Genomic DNA, 21,139 nt, shown 5'->3' on the forward strand with positions numbered 1-21,139 from the left:
AACCTTGGGCTCGACAACTCAAACCAAAAGTCATTCTTGCTGCCTTTTCTAATGTGGATAGAAGAGGCAGCAAGATGACTTCAGTGATGTGTTGATAAATTAGCTTACAGATGTGTGCAGGTAGGCAGGTATGCAGGTAGGTACATGTCCAGATGAACACAAAGCACAAAGCCATAAAACGACAAAACAGCTAAGGTGATCTGACAGAGTATGAGGGGGGAATGGGCCTGTTAAGCGTGAGCAGGTGTGTGAATGGATTAGTCAGGTGATACAGAAAGGAAAGAGAGTCCGAAGGCATCTCATTGATGGATGAAAAATGGCGAAAAAAGGGCCAAATGGGACTGGGAAAATGTCTGAGAAGAAGAGGGACACCCCTTTTCCACAAACAAGCAACAGGTTCCTTTCCATTTCTGACACTTAGGATTAAACCATTCTGAGCATAGCAGGTTTTAAGTAATCTTAAATTCAAACCCTGACGAGATCAGTGGGTGTGTCTTATTCTGAGAAGTAGGACAAGTCCATTTGTCTTCCACATAATGGTCTTCAGCATCCTCTTATCACTAACAGGTGAAACAAGTATCTGTAACAACAGCAGTAGCTCAAGTAATCAATGCAGTCTGCCTTCTTATAGTTGCACTGTGCAATGTGCAAAATCCTCCACTGATGATGCATCCCTGACGACAACGATTCTACTCAAAACTGGTGGAAACACTTGCTGGTTTGCTAGATAGCAAATAGGAGGTGCAGGTCTCTCCTCTGCAGTCAGTGAAGCTTTTCCAGTGGCTGAAATCTGAACTAACAGTCTGATTCTGATAGTTAGACAGTGACCTGTCCATCTGCTGCCACTGACACGTCCAAGAATAAGACCTTTAATCTGCAACTGCTCCAGTGGCACTTCTACATATATGCAAATATGTTCTGGGAAGTACAAAGCCTTGCAAAAGGCAAACGCAAAGCAAGACTCCTTCTTCTGGATAATGTTTAAACCCAGTATATGGTTGTATGTACAATCAAACAGTAATAGAGAGTGAAACATTAATGATTGCCTACACGGATTTATTTCAATGACACGCAATTAAACATTTTTTTAAGTGTCATTTGGATTTTCAGAGCATGTCGTTCCTCAAACATGATTGTTGGTTATACTGTAGGCAAATGTTCACTGTTTAGTAAAGAGAAGTTGGGACCGGACTAAGAAACTGGTCAGTGGAAGCAGAAACTGTGCTCCAGAAGGTGGCAGTACTGCCACATTAAGAATGCCAGCTACCGCAAAACCTGGTAGAAGAAGAAGGGTGGGCGGAAGAAGGAATCAAGAATCAGCTGTCAAAAAAGTAGCTAAGGTGTAAGCAGCCGATCAGAAACAGGTAATTTTTCCACTAACGCTACTTTATCAAATAGTCGGCTACTATATATGTTCTGGTATTATTACTGGAGGATATCTCTTTAGGGCTGAACGCCGTTATAGCCGTGACTGTCTTTGCTGTGTTAATTAGCCAACAGTAGCTAAACCAACGCTTAACATAACTGCGTGAGTTAAGAGCGTAGCTTGCTAACTAAGGTAGCTATGTTGCTAGCTCGGAAGGTAAGAAGGCTAAGTTAACATTTGACCAGCTAAATTGTGTTTATATGACACTAGAGGTTGGTTTACGTTCTGCGTTGGATAAAATGTCCGTTACCTGGTTATCAGGCATCAAGTCAAGGCAGATGATAGCGGAAAACGTTCGCCAGTAAACTATTCCATGTTGTTGTCGTCACTGTTGACATATCCTGCGCCAGCTAACTACAGCCACAAGCTAATCAATGTTGGCTAATGCGCTAACGGTGGGCAACAGTCTATGATAGTTGGATTTAACTTATCGTCAGCATGTTATATACTCAGCTTAACATAGCGTATTCTAATTCTGGTCAATTTAAATGTTGCTAGACAGTTAACGGCAAGTTAAAACTCAATTCGTTAACTGTCATCTATCCTGAGGTGTTCCTGATAATAGAGGAAGCTAACAGTAACTTATGCTAAGTGTTAGCTAACGCTAGCCAGTAATGGCTACGATGTTGAGTAGGGGTTGATGTTTTTTTGCTGTCACATTGTTCCAGAGATGTTCAGAGCTGGTGTACAGCACTGACCGGTTGTCTGCCTGTGAGCTCTGACTGAACACACCTGCAAAGATGCCAGCAGTATCCACTGGGGTCAAGGAGCTTTATCTGTCCACATCTCTGGGTGACCTCAATAAAAAGGCTGAAATTAAACCAGACAAGACAAGCACCAGGAGGTAACGTCGGGTTTGCTACCGTCAACCCAGTGCAGCATACAGTAATAAAAACAAAGTGTGTCACCAATGATATAAGTAATTAAACGACCTGGAGAACAAACTCATAACACAGATGACTTGTGGATTCGTCCCTAGTTTTTTAGAGTAACTTAATAATGGAAATGTGATGGGGATAACACACAGCAAAGGTCGCTGGTCAGATTTGAACAAAGGACATTGGAATCACATTGTGATTGAAGTATTTATTTGCTGTGTTGCAGCTATGTTCAGAGTGCCTGCAAAATCTTCAAGGCGGCAGAGGAGTGTCGCCTGGACAGAGATGAGGAGAAATCTTACGTGCTGTACATGAAGTATTTAACAGTATATGACATCATCAAGAAAAGACCAGACTTCAAGCAGCAACCGGTAGAGTTAATAACTGTGAAACTGTAACTTCTTTCTGTTTTTTGTTTTTTTTATTATTATCAAACTAAACTGTTAGTGTTTCTTATGCAAGGACATGGGAAAATGTGTCACTAACTGAAGTAAGCTATTTCTAAGTAACCTTTTTCAATTCCAATGTCCAAAGGAGTATTACATGACCATGCTTGGGCCAAACAGCTTTAAGAAAGCCATTGAAGAAGCCGAGAAGCTTTCTGAAAGCCTTAAACTCAGGTTTGAGTCTTTGATTGTCTTAGGTTGTTCACATCTTATTGTGTAATGCATAACACATAAGAGAGGACATCAGGAAACCAATTGCATAATCCCATTTTTGTCCTATTTCACTTGGCTATAATTTGTTTTAAACAGGTATGAGGAAGTTGAGGTTCGAAAAAAACTTGAGGAGAAGGAGAGACAAGAGGAGAAGAAAAGGAGGGAGGAAATAACAGAGAAAGGTAGTGGTCAAGGCTCTCCAAAAGCATCATCAGCAAACAAGAAGGACAGCAAAAAGGTAGTGATATCAGATTATAAATGTACTGTCATGCTATCTGCATTTTAAATCTTTTTCACTTGAGGAAGACACTTAATTCCACTTGGAATTACTTTGGTCTATGGGTGTCTAAAAGTTTTAGAGATTTTGATAGAGCCTAGTTAAACAATTACATTTGGAGTTATTTTACATAAGAAGAAATCAGTACTGTTAATGTGTTAAGAATCCTTTAGCATAGATTTTGTTTTGTCTCTATGTCAGGTAAAAGGAGAACAGAATGAACTGAAAAATACCACCTCAAAAGGTATGAAGAACACAAGAATGAAATTTTCTGCCAGTGTGTTTAGTCTTTCTCAAATTTCATAGACTTTAGTTCTTTGTCTTCTTCTTTGTTGATTTGATGACTTTATCTGATAGCTTCTGTGCCAGCTGGTGGGATCACAGCTGAGAAACTTTTCCACATGATGAAGGACCAGACAATTTCAATAATTGTCATGGACGCCCGCAGCCACAGGGACTTTGAGGAGTCTCACATTCAGGTCCCAGCCCAGACCTGCGTCTGTGTGCCTGAGGAGGCTATTAGCCCAGGGTAAGAAAGGAGTTTTGTAATTGTACAGTAATTTCAGTCTGGTTTTGGCAGTGATCCTATGAATGAATCGATTATCGTATTTCTTTTAACTTGTTTTTCTGTTCTGTGATGTGTCCTGAACTGTCAAAAAATGAAAAAGTCTCAACTCCTAAACTTGACCTCACGAACTGAAATGTCATGACTTTTCAGAATCACTGTGAATCAGATTGAGGCAAAGCTGCCTGACGCATCCAAAGACCATTGGAGGCGGCGGGGATTTGTGGATTATATAGTCCTGCTGGACTGGTTTAGTTCTGTCACTGACCTAACACTGGGCACCACTTTGCAGAGCCTCAAAGATGCCCTCTTTAAGGTAATTGCGTATGTGTGTGGATTTAGTTGTGACTCACAGAGTGTGATTAACAACAGCAGAATTTTCCTATGAGGATCAATAATCGCATTGCGCTCTCCACAGTGGGACAGCATCACCATCCTGCGTAGTGAGCCGCTGGTGCTGGAGGGAGGCTATGAAAACTGGCTGTTGTTTTACCCCATGTACACAACCAACGCTAAAGTTCGGCCCCCTAGACAGACTATCATCAACAGCCTTCCTCAGTGTGAGTATCACCAGCAGAGCATGAATGTTACAGCTTATTTTAAGAAAATGAAAGCACATTAATAAATTAGAAAAAAAACCAGAATGAGATTAATTCTGTGCCAGAGTTTATCAAAAATATTCTACTCTAGACTCTAACACTAACAGTCAACAAGTCAAACCAGCATTAAGTGGTTTATTCATACTGGAAACTGTTTTTGTTCAAGGTAATAAATCCACACACAAGTTTCCAAAGCACATTTAATGGTTTGTCTGGAATGGCCCTTTAAGTACATGTTCCTGCATTAACCAAGTTGCACATCATGACCAGTTTCTTTGCCATTGACATTGTCAAGGCTCCTTTTAAACACAGTGAGATGTGGATGAAAGAAAAACAAGGACAGTGTAGCTGTTTCTAAGAAAATTATTTGCTCTTAGATTTGTTCATTTACTTAGATTTTTTTCTTAAAACAGTGAACTTCAGCTACCCATCTCTAGAAGAACCAAAGCCTCCGACCCCACCTCAACCAGAGCCTGAGATCGTACCTGAGCCTCCTGAGCCCTCTACTCCTGTGCTGGTGAACGGGGTTGCACCAGCAGAACCCCCCGCATCTAAAACTTCCATGGTTGCGTACAGGTTGCCAGATATTGTAGATTCCACCGTCACAAGCTCCACAAATTCTGTGCTAGACGTTGGGAAGAAGGGCCCTGTGACATCCAACCAGTCACCTACACCAGCCAAGGCATGCCCACAGGTATTGTATCTACCGTAATAAGAAATAGAATAAAAACATTAAGGAATCCAAACATCTAAACATCACTTATGTTTTGTTTTATTACAGTTTGACCGTGCCAAGAAACCCTCTGTGCGGGTGACAGACGAGCCTAAGCCCAGCCAGAACGGGTCTGCAAATGACTCCACCCAGAACGGCCCAGTTGTACCTGACCGCTCGGTCAAACCATCCTTCACCCCCAACGCTTCTCTGTCTAAAGAAGAACAAAGTCAGATACACTCTGAGGCTGCAGCAGTGATGGAGAAGGCGAGGCAAGAGCAGGAGAAGCGCAACCAGTTGCGTCGCTTGGAGGAGGAGAGACAGGAGAAGGAGCTGAAAGAAAGACTAGAAAGGGAGGAATGCGATAAGAGGAGGAAGAAGGAGGAGGAGGAGAAAGGACATCAGGAGAAAAAGAAACTCGAAAGGCAGAAGGCAGAAGAGGAGGAAGACAAAGAGAACAAGGCATGGGAGGAGAAAGACAGGAAGGGAAAGGAGCAGAGCTCTGACACACCCTCTAAGAGCATGTCTCTGGACTCGCCTGCTCCCAACCATATTGTTAGTGAAATTAAGGTGAGTCCTCTTTTCAGTGTTATTCACAACCATAGTTTGACGTTTGCATGTTGCAGGGTTAACATTTGCATGCAACGAATCACCCAGCAGCGATCAGATGCTAACCTTAGATTCTCTTTAAGTCTCGTGTGAAATTCTTTGTTTTTATCTTACATTTGAGACAATGGGACCACAAATCCACTTCTGTACACTTAAATCATCAGTCTGCTCTGATGAACTGAAGAATTTGATGCTCTCTTTGACACCCGCTAAGCCTAGTACTAAATTAAAGCGTTAAAAAAGGGATTTTCAAAAAAATGTTAAACCTTCTAATCATGTTGTAACTCTTTTATACAGCTGCATATGCAACATGCATTTGACCCAAAAACTGCTGGTTTTCTGCAACAGTGGTCTTGCACACGTCTTCTAAACTATATAATTAGATAGAATCACTTTGTAGATGACAAGTTAAGTTTCCCTTTCAGTTCCCTTTACATGCTTGCTCTCTCACGCTCACCCACATCGACCCATTCAGGCCGAACGTGAATGTGTGTTTAACTACGTCATTGTCAGTCTGAGTGGAGTGTGGCCCAAATCGTAAACCATTCGATAGATAAAGCGCATATGCAATTCTGTGACAAAAGGAGACACAAGTCAGTGTTGTAGAGTTTGTAGATCTTATCAGATTTGTTTTGTTTAAACAGACTCCAGCAGTTATCTCTCCAAATTCCAATTTTCTGCTTCACAACCTCAAAGATGTTTGATATATGAAGTAGAGGCTTACCATGAAACTTCCTCATAATTATTTTGAAGAGAACTGAAGGTGGTGTGTGCGTGTTTGTTTGTGTTTGTCTTTTAATTTCACAGAGGGAGCCCCTGACCAGAGCAAGGAGTGAGGAAATGGGTCGGAGTGTACCAGGCCTCCCAGACGGTTGGATGAAGGTACCAGATGTATAAAACTGAAATGTCATTTTTAGTTATTGAAGGTGAAAGTTGAATAAAAAAAAGAGAGAAATATGTATTTTCTTATGCCTTATGGTCGCTTTCTATCTAATGTGATATATTTTTGATGTTTACCCCTCCATTTTTGGCTAGTTCCTTGACACAGTGACGGGGACCTACCGATACTACCATTCCCCAACCAACCGTGTCCACCTGTACCCTCCTGAGGTCACGGTTCCTCAGACCCCACCCTCCACACCACCAACAGTCAAGCAGCAGAAGCCACCTCAACCAGCTGAGCCGGATGCTAACCGCGAACGAGAGCGAGAGCAGTCTAAACTGAAACGCTCCTACTCCTCCCCCGATATCAGCCAGGACCTGAGAGAGGAGGCCCAGAAGAAGATCATCGCCCCAACCGCTGCTGCCGTCATACCCACCATCAACAGGGACACCAAGTGAGGCACACAGATGTTTTGTGACGATGACTGAAATGTGAAGACATATTTTGACATGCAGAGTACAGAATCAGGGCAGCCCTCAGTCAGTTTCTGTCAGTGTTCCAGCACCTTTGATAAGTGACGATGGCCTACATCTGTTATCATCGTCTATTTGTATTTATGCCCTTGGTTGTTTACCACATTTTATTTTCTTTGAACTAACCTCTGCAGAAATTAGTCTGATATTCTCTCATTGTGCTCCTTTGCCCTCCAGACCTGCTCCTGCTAAAGCCTATTCTAAAGTGGAAATATCGAGGCCTTCAGCTGCCAAAATTCGGAATCTGAATCCTGCATTTGGAGGTCTGGGTGCATCACTGACTGGCCTTCGTAACATGGGCAACACATGCTACATGAACTCCATCTTGCAGTGTCTGTGTAACACCCCTGCCATGGCCGAGTACTTCAACAACAATTTCTACCTGGAGGACATCAACAGGTGACGGTTCCTTCTGTGAAATTACTTGCCATGAAGAATCGGGTATTAGGGAGATGTTTAACCTTTCTGTTCTCTTGCTCTGCCAGATACAACATCCTTGGCCATAAAGGGGAAGTGGCAGAGGAGTTTGGTGTGATCATGAAAGCCCTGTGGGCTGGTTTATACAAGTGCATCAGCCCACGGGACTTCAAGATCACCATTGGCAAGATCAATGATCAGTTTGCGGGTTATGACCAGCAAGACTCCCAGGAGCTGCTGCTGTTCCTCATGGATGGGCTCCATGAGGACCTCAACAAGGTAGTGCTCACACTTGTTTCATGCACCTCTATGGCATAACCAAATGTGGGGCGTAAATAAACTCTTAAAAAGGTTTCAGTATCTATACATCTAAATATTCACACCATGAATTAAATAGAGTGAATAAAAAAGTAATTTATTCCTTTCAGCCATGGCTTTCTGAGGCTTGTCTGGATGTTTTTGCACATTTGTATGTTAACGATAAAAACTTAGTCCTTTTTCACTTTCCTTCTTTCTGTTTTTTCACCGGGTTTCATTTTGATGGCAAATTAGAGAGTAAGTAAATAGCTGTGTGTCCTTGATCCTCCTGCAGCAGTGTGAGTGTGGCGCGTCTGCATCTGTCCGGTCTGATGCTCTGTCAGAACCTCTGTGCATGTAGACCCAAGACATGCCTCATTGCCTGTATCGACTGACTTTACTGGCTTCATGTGCATTTGAACGGGGGGGAGGGAGGACTAGAGGAATCGGTGGAAAGACAGAAAAAGACCATTTCATAGCTAGATATTTACATTTTTTCCAAAAGCTGATTGTTTTTCAAAGACGTTCTTCCTTGAGATGGCCTCTGTTTAACTGTCAGAAAAGATGGATCTTTGAAGAAAATTCAGGTGGAGGCACTGATACTGTCTCCGTGTGGGTTTGAATTGAAGTAGCACATTCACCCCATTTAACTATTTTAGTCTGTTCTCTCTTTAAAAACTTAGGTGCCAATCAGGTTGTAACAGCTGTTGACGTGCATTTCTCATGACACTCTTTCCATCTCATCATGTCCCTCCTGTGTGATGTTCAGACCTGTCTGCCATCAGGCTGGCCCAGTCCCAGTCCACTTTGTCTCTCCAAGCTAATTGATAAATCAGTCACTCTTATTGACGAGATATTAATTAGCAAATGTTAACCTGCCTTTCATATCTTCCTGCCTATCATAATCAGAGCGAACTTGCTGAACTGCATGCTAATGAGACTGAAAGAAGTTAAATAGATGTTGAATACAAAGTTTTTCATTTAGAAATTTGGTCTGTGGTTCTTTTATTTTCGATGCCAACTGCTGTGTTATAATGCACCATCATGTTGTTTTTCTTTCTGTGACGTCAGGCGGACAACAGGAAGCGGTACAAGGAAGAAGAAAACGACCATTTGGATGATCAGACGGCAGCCGACCTGGCCTGGAGCAAACACAAGCTGCTGAACGAGTCCATCATTGTAGCACTGTTCCAGGGGCAGTTCAAGTCCACTGTGCAGTGTCTGACCTGCCATCGCAAGTCCCGGACCTTTGAGACCTTTATGTACCTGTCGCTGCCTCTGGCCTCAACCAGCAAGTGTTCCCTGCAGGTCAGTCCAATGTGGAACATGTGTGTCCAAGCATGTGTCAGAATCTTCCTCTATTTTAACAATTTCAGCTTGTCAGGGAGACCAAATTCAGGGAGTCCCTCAAAGTGCTATTTTTGAGGCCAGTGAAAAACATTTTACATTAGTAAGTTTAATGTGGGGATAGCCAGAGGCTTTGTGATTCTCAACTAAAATGTTTGCTTCTCCTTTTCAGGATTGTCTGAGGCTGTTCTCTAAGGAAGAGAAGCTGACTGACAACAACAAGGTTTTCTGCAGACACTGCAAGGCCCACAGAGATTCCACCAAGAAACTGGAGATCTGGAAGGTCCCACCCATTGTCCTGGTGCACTTAAAACGGTCTGTAGTGAAATTTGTATCAGAAATGATGTAAACTCAGATCAAATGCTTTGCCACTTGCAGCAGAAAATATTTTTAAAATTAACTTTTGCAGTGCTTGTTTCCGCAATTCAGGAATTAAAATTAAATACACTTGAAATATTTCCAATTTTGGAAATTATACCCTGGACAGATATTGTTGGCATTTTTCTCTCACATTCTCACTTTCTTTCTTTCTTTCTTTATTATTTGTTTTGTTTTGTCTTGTCTTCTGCAGGTTCTCCTACGAAGGTAGATGGAAGCAGAAGCTGCAGACGTCTGTGGACTTCCCTTTAGATAACCTGGACCTGACACAGTACGTTATTGGACCCAAACAGAGCCTGAAGAGATACAGCCTTTATGGAGTTTCTGTAAGTGGAAGTGAAATTAAGTATTTTGTGAACATTAATCATAAACTATTCTGTATTTTTTTTTTTTTTTTTTTGCATAGAGTAGTACAACCAAATTAATCAAAAATATGTTGCAGAGGAGGTCAGTATACTGCAGGATTATACAGTGCATCAACATAACACAAAAGAAATACACTCATACTAACGTAAAGCAGTGTAGTTTCTGTTGCTATATCGTTATACCTTCTACATCTTTCATGAGACTGTCATTCCTTTGGTTGGTTGGAGTCCATTAATGGTCCACCGCAAACAGGTTTTTCTTCACGTTAGTTTTTGTTCACAAAAAAAAGAAGTTATAGCAAAGTAATTTTTTTTTGTTTTTTTTTTACTGGAAATGTTACATGAGGATGAGTACGGGGATGTTTGATAATTAAACACACAGTTAAATGAGATGATTGTCTAGATGTTTTGACGAGCTTAACATTCTTCTTCTTTTCCGCTGCCAGAACCACTACGGGGGTTTGGATGGCGGCCATTACACGGCCTACTGTAAGAATGCCCACAAACAGCGCTGGTACAAGTTTGATGACCATGAGGTGACCGAAATCTCCACCTCTTCGGTCAAGTCTTCTGCGGCATACATCCTGTTTTACTCCACCTTGTGATGGTGCTGTAGGACATGAAGAGACAACACTCCACCAACTGGCCAGCAACTTTCAAGCCTAGAGGTTGTTTGGTTTTGTTGTTGTTGGTATTTTTTTTTTTTCCTTTTCAAAATCACAGCTCTGAGGACCAGGCGCACGTAGTTGCGGGTTAACGAGTCGTGTATGTGCAGGCGAGGACGTTCTCGAGCTGGTGGCGACGAGATTCCGCCTCTCGCAGAGTGGAGAAAGGTGCAGGCACACTATGCGATGCTTCAGCTACTAGAGGACCCCATACCTTACATTAAAACATGCCAACTGCTGATATTACTGATAATCTAGAGACTAAACATATACTCCTTTTATTCTGACTTCTGTACCTTGATGGTCGTGCCGGAGGGCTGACAGCTGGTTCAGAGGCTCCTCGCTGTCGTTTCTGTTGCACGCAGTGTGGACGGCCGTATCGCAAAACTGATCTGTAAATAATTAAAAATGCTAATGTTGCACATTGAAAAATGTAAATACTCGAGGGCAAGGTGTTTCTCTGTTAAGTGACCAAATTCAATATTTTTTTTTTTCCTTCAAAGTAGCAGCCATCATAGTGTCTCCACGTTCGTGAGCGTGTTTTAGGGGTTTAACGCTAAAGCCTTCTGATGTTGTTGATGGAAGAGGCTACCAGTGTTGGATTTTGCTTTCTACCTAAAGAGAGAATAGGGAATGGAGATTGTTGCTTGTTCATATTAGCCACATTCTTGCACTTACACAATATGCAATCAGTTTAAGTTGTTTATGTAGATCACATTGTTTAACCGCAGACATTAATACTCGACTGAGAATGCTTTAAAATGATGCTGATGCTGAGACTGAGCTCAGATCGGCCAGTGACAGAAAAACCTTCCTGCTTCTGTAAAGTTTGTCGTAGATTTTATTCTCTCTTAAGCATACTTAACTAGCTGCATTGTTATATTCAAACACAAAACTATTTAGAGGAAAAATCACTGGGATAACTTGGCATTCTTATTGGCTCGTTTCTAAGAGGCTGGAAATTCGATTTATCTGATTAATTTTGTTTCTGTGTTCAGTACTGACCCATGAGAATATGAAGAGTTGAAGACCTGACTGTGTTCACTTACAAGAGTGCGTTAGCATCAACGTTTGCTGCCTGACTTGCTGACTGACGGGACTGACAAGAGCAAGCACAAAGTATATTACTGATATATTTTTTCTGAATGGACCAGAGATCTGAGGTGGCTGGACGCTCTACTTCCTTAGTGCAGTTTTATTGCCTAGCATGAGATCATAATCTGTTTTCTTTTTACTTGTACATGTTGATTTTATTTCTTAATGCTCTAAAAACAATTTGTTTCAGATATAACGATTATACTAACCTCAAACAACTCATATGACTATTTATTAAAACTGCTTCAAATTAGAGTCTTTGTGTCTGAATGATTCAGGATTTATCGCCTACAGTGGCGCCACAAAAAGACTGAGAAGCTCAATGAAACCTGATCCATTAAACATCTAGACCCTTCATTCCTGAGGTTCTAGGACAATCTGATCTATCTGATGTACGAGCAGTTGGATATGATAATGTCACACATGAAATTTATTTGGAGCACAGATAGGGAGAAGTCAGCAGAAGGACAAGATGTTACAGTGGCGGACTTGCAGTGGGCAGTTAAAAAAAGGGTATCAAAATGGATAAAGCCCAAAGGACAAGGAGGAAGTCGAAGCTCATTCCCATCATGGGTTTGGCCTGCTGTTCAGAGAGCTCAGAGTCCATGAATGTTTGGCTTTTGAAAGGGTTTGTGGCTGTAGAGCAGCATGTAGGCGTTTGGAGATTGCACGAGGCCGTCCTGCACCTCTCTGACCGCTGAGTCGTCAAACCAGTGCCAGGTGTGGGTCAGGGCACTGTGGCACAGAGCTGTGTAGTGACCTACATTCAGATTACCTGTGTGGTTCTAGTGAAGGAAAGAGTACAGAAACGTCATCCCCAGGCAGAAAGGAAATACAGAGATAATTATTTGCTGATATTTATGCAGATGTTATACTCTGGCTTAATTTGTTTTTATTTTGGCAAGTGCTGCCATTCACAGTTGCCAATTTTCTGTAGCCATCATATCAAGAAAATCAAATCTGCAAGTTGCAGCTTTTCATTTCCACGCGTTGACATAAATGCCATCCTAAAAAAATCTGCGAAAATAAAGCGGAATGATGAACATAATGAAGAAAAAAAAACTGTTGACAATGAATGTGTGTTTACTCACCACAACAGCATACAGGCGATACGAAAAATATGAGTTGTTTTGCACTGAGCTGGATAGGAATGGGCTGAGATCGAGCTTCGCGGAGAACGTAACATTAGTCCTCAGTTTCACCTGGTTCTTCCCCTTACAGCCAAACCTGGAGATGAGATGGTTTACAGCTAATAGACTATTGGACATGGTAGCACTTGGTCAGCACATAAAGAATTCATGACCCTTCTTGAATTAATGCATGACTTTACATGATGCACTGTGAAGGCCTGTGAGCCAGTATTAATACATGCTCAAGGCATATTAATTTGTGTACTTTACATTCATAAAGTTATGGCCCATTAAATGTTAACTCAGTTAAATCATCCATAATTAAAATGTCTCAAGTTTGCCTTTTTGTTTATTTATTTTACAGACTTTCTCTTGCACGTCTGCCCACTGAACTGCTTCTTAAATTAACATTTATTGGTTTATCAGTTTTAATTTTATTTAACCTTTTCCTCCAGCTATTCTTGTAATGTGGTCGTTATACTTTTCTGAGGTTTTTCTGAAGCTTGTAAAGTAACTTCTGAATGCATAACTAAAGAACATGCAGAGTATTTGAAGGGAAAATAGAAGTTTATCCCTGTCTGAAACTTAACTTTTAAGCCTACACGCACTAAAAGTCCTCAAGTTGGCAGAATTCTAGATCTTATGAAGATCATGTGATACGACTGAAAGCCCCACACCAGCTGCTAAGTGGACCTGTAGGTGAGATTGTGGTGTCGATTTAATCTTAATTGCATGCAGTTGTTCATGATAACTAAATATTCATAAATACCATGTGTGCCCTAAGAGATCATTTTAAGTTTCTGCCCACCTTTTCAGGTGCAACATGAGGATCTCGGGAGGTTTCTCCAAACATGTGAAGACTGTCGTTTCTCTCCTCAGCCCACACACTGAACACAGCATCTGCTCTGCCCCGGTGAGGATACTCTGCTCGAAGAACAGTGACAGGCAGTCCTGCACCACATAGACACAATTGTGAGAAAGGGTGGAATAACAAGAGTAGTATGACCGCTAATATCTAAAATATGACTTCCCTGCAGTCTGGGTGATGTTTTTAATAGTGCAGAATGAGAGCGGCGAGCACCTGCAGCTGTTTAAAGGTACCTGAATGGAGCACTTAATGTTGTCTGTTGGAATCGGCAGGGACAGTACAGTGAAGGTCTGTGTGCTGTGAGCCTGGTAATCGCAGCGCATGCAGAGGGTCGTGTAGCTCAGCTGGCCTTCGAACAGATGTGACACAATGGTGGACTCGCCCGCTGCAGAGGCGCCGCTTCTGTTACGGTCTTGTCTCTGCTGTCTTTTCGAGGAGCGCATCTGACGCTTTGCAGCCTTTCAACACACAAAAACACACATTCACTCTTTCTGTATTTAGTGATTTGGCACACAAAGGTATGTGGCGAGTGACTGTGAAGATGCAGTTGGTGCACTTCTGGCGTTTTGGTACCTTTTTGAGGTCGTCGTGGAGTGCGTTGAGGAGAAAGAGCAGCAGTTCCTGGGCGTCTTGCTGAGAGTAGTTGTTGAACTGGGGGAGGATGGAGCAAAGCACAGACCTGGCCTCCACAGGTGCACAGCTGGAACTCCTTCCCATCCACATTTCCTCCAGCAGGCGTACAAACACCTCGGCCACCCGGCACTTGGACCTGCATGAACAAGGTTAAACCACTGAGAAAACCGGACTTTGAACGTGGAAGCGAGTGTCTGAAAGACAGGCGGTGGGTGGTCTTACCTTGCCAGCTCTTTGCGAGTGTTTTGATTAAGGAGGTGCTCCACGAAGGGCACAGTGGAGCACAGACACTGTAGCACAGCATTTAAATAGCAGGAGTTGCCCGAGTTGTCCAAACCGCAGACTCCTGGTCTGTTCCACCTGTGCAGCCTCGCTGCAGGGATGCAGGATTCTCGTTTCTCATTTTCCATCAACTGACCACAGCTGATTGTGCTTGTCCTGTAAGACCAGTGAGAGAGCGGAAACAAAAACATCTGTATTCCTTTGCAATGTTGCACACAAACAAGGACTTCATCAGTTTTAAATCATTGTAAATTGAATAGATCACGAAATTGGGATCTGGGAAAGGATGGGATTTTTTAAATTCTTTTCTAGAAAGTTACTGACCAAACAATCATAACACAGATGTTACTGTAGGTTACCATTAAAACAGAGATTAATTGTCTCCTAATTAACTGACCTAAAATGACTCAGTGACTTGAAAGAATGTAATTCCACGTCTCATTGTTTGTTGCAGATAAAAATAAGATTTAATTCATCTAAAGTTGCAAAGAAAACAATTGGGTTGAATTCAAAATGACAGAGCCTTCCACGGTTTTCTTCGATACAGATATTTTTAGTGATCAAAAGCTTTCAAAGATAGAAAGCTATAACTGTAGCACTGCTTTGGTTTGCTGCGTTTTCAGTCATTATCTGTGAAGGCTGTTCTTTAGAACAAACGGTCAGACTAACCTCTGCTTTGAACTGCTTGTTAGATTTGTGTCTTGGTATGAGGTGCTATTCAGCCGCGGCAGAACAGGCACGGTGACGCTGCTGTCCACGACCAGCTGGGAGGCCAGAGTCCTGGTGAACTCTGTCAGCTGGACCTGCCTGTCTGAGCCCTGGTTCTGCAGTGTGTGGAGTGTAAACGTGTTGATGCAGATGATGTGCAGCGCTGCCCAGAGGCCTGGGAGAAACACATCTACCACCGATCCCTTCAGGTCTGATGGAGGAACCAGAGCAGGTCCGGTCCAGCCCTGCAGGTGGGCTACAAGTTGAGATGAACCCTCAGATGTTTGTGGCTGAGGTGGCGCCACTGATGGAGATGATGTTGGATCCATGACAGGCATTTTAACAGTTGGAGCAAAATTAATCATGACTCCTAAGCTAGAGAAGATGTCTGTGAGTCTGCCCTCCATCCAAGCAGAGCTGTCCAGCTGAACTGGGTGTCTGTGGCTGCAGAAGGGTTTCATCAGGTGTCCAACCACCTGCTCGACTACAGGTTTCCTGCTCTGCTTCTGGAGTTGCTTGGGACAGTACAGATACATGTTACAGATGAACCCAGAGCTCGTGTCGCAGAGGAGGGCGAGATGGAGGGAGCAAGGACCCTGCTGGTAGAAAAGTCTGTATTTCTTCACGGCCAGGTTGTGACCAGGTGTGTACAAGGCCTGATACCGCCTTGTTATGTGGCTACAGAAAGCAGAGAGGGCTTCCAACTTGTCTTTGTTCTCCAGTCTGGTCAGTGACAGGAGGCTGGTCTGGAAGCTGTTTCTCTTCAGGACGCCCTGCCATCCATCCAGTTTTAGGGTGAGCTCAGAGTCAAAGCTGCTGTTCTCTCCTACAGACAGGCCGCTTTGTAAGACTATAGAGAACCATGTTAACGTCTCAGCGTACTCCCCCTCAGAGAGATCTGCACTCTGCTCTTTGCTCTGGTTATATGACGAACGGTTAGAGCCTGCCTTCACCCCGGCAGCTCTCCTGATCAGCTCCCGGATGGCTCCTCTGTCTAGCACTTCCAGCAGAAGCTCTCTGGCTGTATGGTAGACCTGGTAAGTGGGTCCAGTTTCAGTCCTGGTGAGTGACTTCACTTTTTTGGACCTGAAGATGTTTGGTAAGCACAGGCCGTCGCCCTGGGAGTCTGCATGCAGCTCGTCCACCAGGTGGCACTCCTCAGACATCCAGGCACACTCCCTCACTGACAAAGCCTTGGCCTTCATCTTAGCCTGCTTGATTTAAGAGAAAAGCCATCTAAAAATGGTGAGAGCTCTGGTCAGGAACCACGATGACATGTCAAGAGATAAGCCTCAAAAAAGCATAATTGCAGTGTGCCTGAAATCCCTCCTTGTTTGATGACAAAACGAGAAGACAGCCAGGGGCAGAGCGTAGTCCTTTAGGGTGTCTGACAGACTGTGTGTGCTGTTCATGTACGTATATGCTGTGTGTTGATCGCGTCTCAGGTGAAACACTCCTGAGAATCTGCCGTTGAGGTAAATCACCAGGTATCCACTGTTACCGGACGACTGTGTCATGGCAACCTACAAACAGAACACATTGATCGCAGTGTAACTCCCAGGACATGTTTTTTGTCCTGCTGTGGATGATTTCACAGTTTGGCTTTACATTTAGAAGACTATATGGTAGCTTCGCAGAGTAATTATCAGTCATCTGGCTGCAGGGTTTTAAGCTTATGTCAGAAATACAACTCCTGTACAGCAGCATTTTGCCAGTTACAGACTATGGCAACATGTATTATTATCTCACAGGCTTTTTTTTCCTGTCCACTCTGGAATAGCCAGTTCACTTGTACTGTGCTCTTTTCATTGTTATTGCCACAGTTGGTCTATTGAGCCATCGGCAACACGGCTCTTGTAATGTCTGCTCATCCCACCCCTCACCTCTTACGTCTGAACATTACCGACATTCAGACACAGCATAGGAACACGTCATCTTTTACTCCGGACTTTGAGAAAACAGCTGAAGTCAACATTGTTTTTGATGGTGTTAAAGACTTATTTATATCAATATATGCATATACATAAAAAGACCAGTAAAGATCAGTTGAAGGCTGCTCAGTCATATGTGTGAATACACCTGCAGTTAAACTTGCTGAGTTGTCTCTCGCAGCATCAGGATTAATATAAATGCATTTCTGGAAGTGCTATCAGTTCCAGCTACCACTCACTGATTGATTGATTGATCGATCGACTGGTTGTACATTACACAGGTTGTAGCTCTGGGAGAATGATATTTCCCTTTTTCACAAACAGACGGTCCATTTACTTACTACAAAGAGAAAGCAGTCCTTTCTGAATTTGTGCACAAAAGTCAAGGAAATAAATAATTCAGCAGCTCACCTTCTGTTTTCCTCATTCATGCCTCTTTGTTACATGCAAGAATCTTGTTGGTTTTAGGCATTGTTTTCTGTGATCTCATACACAAAACTCCTTCCTCTCTTCTTTGGCATGCCATAGAAACCTGACGTTTGTGGAGCATCATTGCACAAATTACACACATTCAGACCTGGAAACTGCGAGCACAACCTGCTGCCCAGAGCACTGTTACCAGAGCCGTCCACGATTAAGCATCTGGCTGAACAGCACATCAACAGTGGCAATAAGGTAAAGGAAAATGCCACTCTTTCACTTCCCTGCCCATGAAGTGGATGTGCAACTTTTGGGACTGCGACAACAATCTGAGAATTTCCCCTCTGTGGGACTAATAAAGGCCTATCTCGCCTTGTATATCTTATCTTAAAATATCATCAGTTTATATCAGGCTGCAGATTCTCCACAAGGGGAAGCTGTTCACTCACTTAGATGAAGTCTACACGGGCCAGCCTGTGTTTCCCACAGAAGAGAAAACTTAACAGCAAAGTCACTTCAGACCTTCAATTTGGAAGTAATGATGTCGCCCCCTACAGGGAAATAAAGTTATAGCTACCACAAATTTAATACTTTGTGGCAAAAATGTTGTTAATCCAAAAGTAAATCATAATGTGTTTCCCTCCAAGTGTACACTTATTGTTTGTAATTTATTCAAAATGTTTCTCACTTTACACAAATAATTTACCATACATTTGACAGGCATGAATGTTGATAAATCATTAATAAAGAGTCTTAGATTATTAACTATTATAATAAGCACCCTTAGGGCCCCACCTTCTCTCCAAACTAACCATGAAAGTCGTGCAGGATGGCACCCCTGGCTGTGGAATATTTTACAGTTTTACATTTGCAGGTTTAAAATTTAACATATAAATCCTCTAATAAACAAATGGCAACCAGAAGAAAGACTCCACAGTTACTTCACTGGCGCAGGCGTGAAAGTTGTCCAAGCTATTGCTTTGCCCGCCTGCATACAACACACAGGTCACACAGTTGCTAAACCTGTGGATTTGATCCAACGCTAACCATATGGGGACAGAAAAGTCACACATTTGTAAAATTGCAAACTGTTTTGCTGAAATACACATAAATTAGTCAACAAAAAGACTGAAAACAGGAAGAATTATTCATCTCACAGCAATCTATTGGCTATTGCCATCATTAGTCTAAAGTTCCCCTGGGATTTATCTCTAACCCCTAAAAGAAAGTACTAATACCACAACATGAAAGTACTCCACTGCAATCGAACGTCCAGCATTTAAAACCTTAGTGCAGTAGCAGCATGTATGTATTTCCAGCAAAATGTGTAACTACTGTAGTACTTGAGTAAATGTTCTTAGTGATATTCCAGCACTGTAGTTTCATGAAAAGGATGTCATACACTGCAAGCAGAAAGCAGAGTTTTATTAAAGCCAGCAGAAAAATAATGTCGTGAGCCACAGTGCAGAGTGAGATGACACTAACATTGTGTATTTCTGTCATGCAGGGCTAAACAAGTCTCAGCAGCAGTCTCTGGTAAGTGTTTTTCCCACAGTGAATGTACTGTATGTGCTGCAGCACCGGGGCGTCGTGACAATACCCTGCCTTCTGTCACTGGGGGTGGAAGAATCGCACAATCACCTCGAGGGCTCTGGGAGCTCTCGTGCATAAATCAAATCCACTTTCAAGCACAAAATATGCTAATCCATTAATATCAAAGAGCATCTTCACTCCTTCAGCGCGCCCTTTTGAGCTTTCTGCTCTTCCTAATTTAAAACCTATTCATTTGAATACATAATCGTTCACAGGCTGCGCCTCACTGTGAAGTAGCCGGCCCATGTCACCCACACAATGAAAAAGAAATCACACGCTGATGATTTTATTTCATGTAGGAGTCTCATGTGACACAGGCAACATTTTAAAATCCAACACCCTTCAAATTAGCTCCTGAGCTGTAAATTGTCCATTTGATGCTCCGTTGGTTGTTGAAATCAGAAAACAGAAAAAGCACAGTTTGCTTCTCTGTCTATTTGTTTTCCAGCAAACAAGCAGTTTACAAAGAGAATAAAGATAAATGATGAAGAAGTAGTAATACAGTTTGGTCCTGGATTCAAAATTGGAAAGCAAGTAAAGAAAGGGTAAAGGAGGGTGGGTGTTTGTACATGCATTTTAGTGCAGTTTTAATGCTCGTTAAGCTATCTTTAATGTATCAGTTTATTTTATTGTCAACTGCCCTCCTTAATTTTGCTCTTATTTCTACGTGCTGTTTATACCACAGCAACCCATCACATTTTAAAAACAGACTACATGTTGTGCACAAAAAAAATCAGAACATGAAAAGTAGCTAATAACTCAACAAACTACCAGATAACTCAAAGAAAGTACCTCAAAACTATACTCAAGAAGTTACGTTGTAATGAACTTTGCACGTTTCACCCCTCAGTAAAAATGTGGGAGTAAATAATGTAAAGATGTCAGCAGAGGTGAACCATCAAATGCCGACGCTCCCTCAGTTCCTCTGCTAATAAACTGTGAAAGGTCACAAGAGTTGGTCTCTTCATTATGAGCTTTAGTCACACAAGAAGCTATTTGTGTTGAATTCAGATTTAATTCTGAAGACTCAGCAAGAACACTGAGTTACTGAATTCTGCAGCACATCCTGAAGTGCTGATGCTGTTTGTTTCCCTGCATTCTGGTGAGTTTAGTTCCGCACACACACACAGACACACACACACACGTTCTGAGGAACAAGACATCTTTGCTGCTGTGCTCTGCTTATCAGGATGTTCACTAATTCATGAGCAGTACAAGTGAATATGATTAAAAAGGCAAAATACACCAGTGAAAGTATGAGACACGCTGTGTGAGGCTGCAGAAGGTCCAGTGCTGACACGGAGTGGTCTGTTATCTGTGAGGGGAACCGCACAGTGGAAACGTCCACGTCCTGAAAAAAGGTCAACTTTGTTATGGAAAACACACGGAATTGTTATTATGCTGGGAATACATGCAGGCTTCTGTCGTGTGAGCGATGCTTGTAAAACTACTGGCCACAGTGTGGAAAATGGGGACAAATGTTTATTTATTTTATTTTTTTTTTCCTTTTCAGGCTGCCTCGAGACCTGAGACCATTTCCTGGTACAGTACAGCTTCCTACATATGTTTATACATTTGAAATGTTAGTGTGGAACCCTGGAAGTTCCCAAAGAGTATATGTGTATATTTTTGTGAGTTATTTCGCCAGGATCATTCACTCAGTATCAGCACTGTTTTATACTGAATATATAAAAGATGATCAGTTAAACAATAATACAACACATTATGTTGTGGAGAAAATGAGAATAAGCTACAGGCCAACGAGCGAACACAAAATCTGGCATGAAATCAGAATTAAGCAAAAAGTAGATGTACAACACAATTAAGAGATAAAAACCATAGAAATATCTAACAAAAGTCCAAAACATG

The 21,139-nt window shown here is 42.3% G+C and overlaps 2 protein-coding genes across 3 annotated transcripts; one reads left to right on the plus strand and one right to left on the minus strand.

Annotated features, from left to right (window-relative positions):
- The first annotated feature begins 1,218 nt into the window (after positions 1–1,218).
- Positions 1,219–11,960, plus strand: usp8 (ubiquitin specific peptidase 8). Of its 2 annotated transcripts, XR_006843653.1 has the most exons (20): positions 1,219–1,364; positions 2,095–2,270; positions 2,531–2,675; positions 2,839–2,924; positions 3,060–3,201; positions 3,442–3,484; positions 3,598–3,769; positions 3,959–4,121; positions 4,224–4,365; positions 4,818–5,098; positions 5,186–5,686; positions 6,533–6,607; positions 6,761–7,062; positions 7,319–7,540; positions 7,627–7,837; positions 8,927–9,163; positions 9,375–9,517; positions 9,774–9,906; positions 10,392–10,613; positions 11,609–11,960. XR_006843653.1 is itself a non-coding variant. In XM_046392274.1 (19 exons), exons 2-19 carry the CDS (start codon positions 2,167–2,169, stop codon positions 10,548–10,550), a joined length of 3,261 nt encoding a protein of 1,086 aa, XP_046248230.1. In that variant the 5' UTR covers positions 1,219–1,364; positions 2,095–2,166; the 3' UTR covers positions 10,551–11,960. The 2 variants fall into 2 exon arrangements, 1 of the variants encoding a protein (XP_046248230.1); XM_046392274.1 differs by having other exon boundaries at positions 10,392–11,960.
- Positions 11,961–12,301: 341 nt separating this feature from the next.
- LOC124064495 (ubiquitin carboxyl-terminal hydrolase 4-like) lies at positions 12,302–16,923 on the minus strand. Its single transcript, XM_046399022.1, has 7 exons — positions 15,288–16,923; positions 14,559–14,774; positions 14,277–14,472; positions 13,937–14,161; positions 13,637–13,786; positions 12,797–12,982; positions 12,302–12,490 (listed from the first exon to the last, which is right to left on the minus strand). Exons 1-7 carry the CDS (start codon positions 16,529–16,531, stop codon positions 12,302–12,304), a joined length of 2,406 nt encoding a protein of 801 aa, XP_046254978.1. The 5' UTR covers positions 16,532–16,923.
- Positions 16,924–21,139: the final 4,216 nt, after the last annotated feature.

Source organism: Scatophagus argus, chromosome 1, assembly GCF_020382885.2.
Source record: "Scatophagus argus isolate fScaArg1 chromosome 1, fScaArg1.pri, whole genome shotgun sequence".
NCBI lineage: Eukaryota > Metazoa > Chordata > Actinopteri > Scatophagidae > Scatophagus > Scatophagus argus.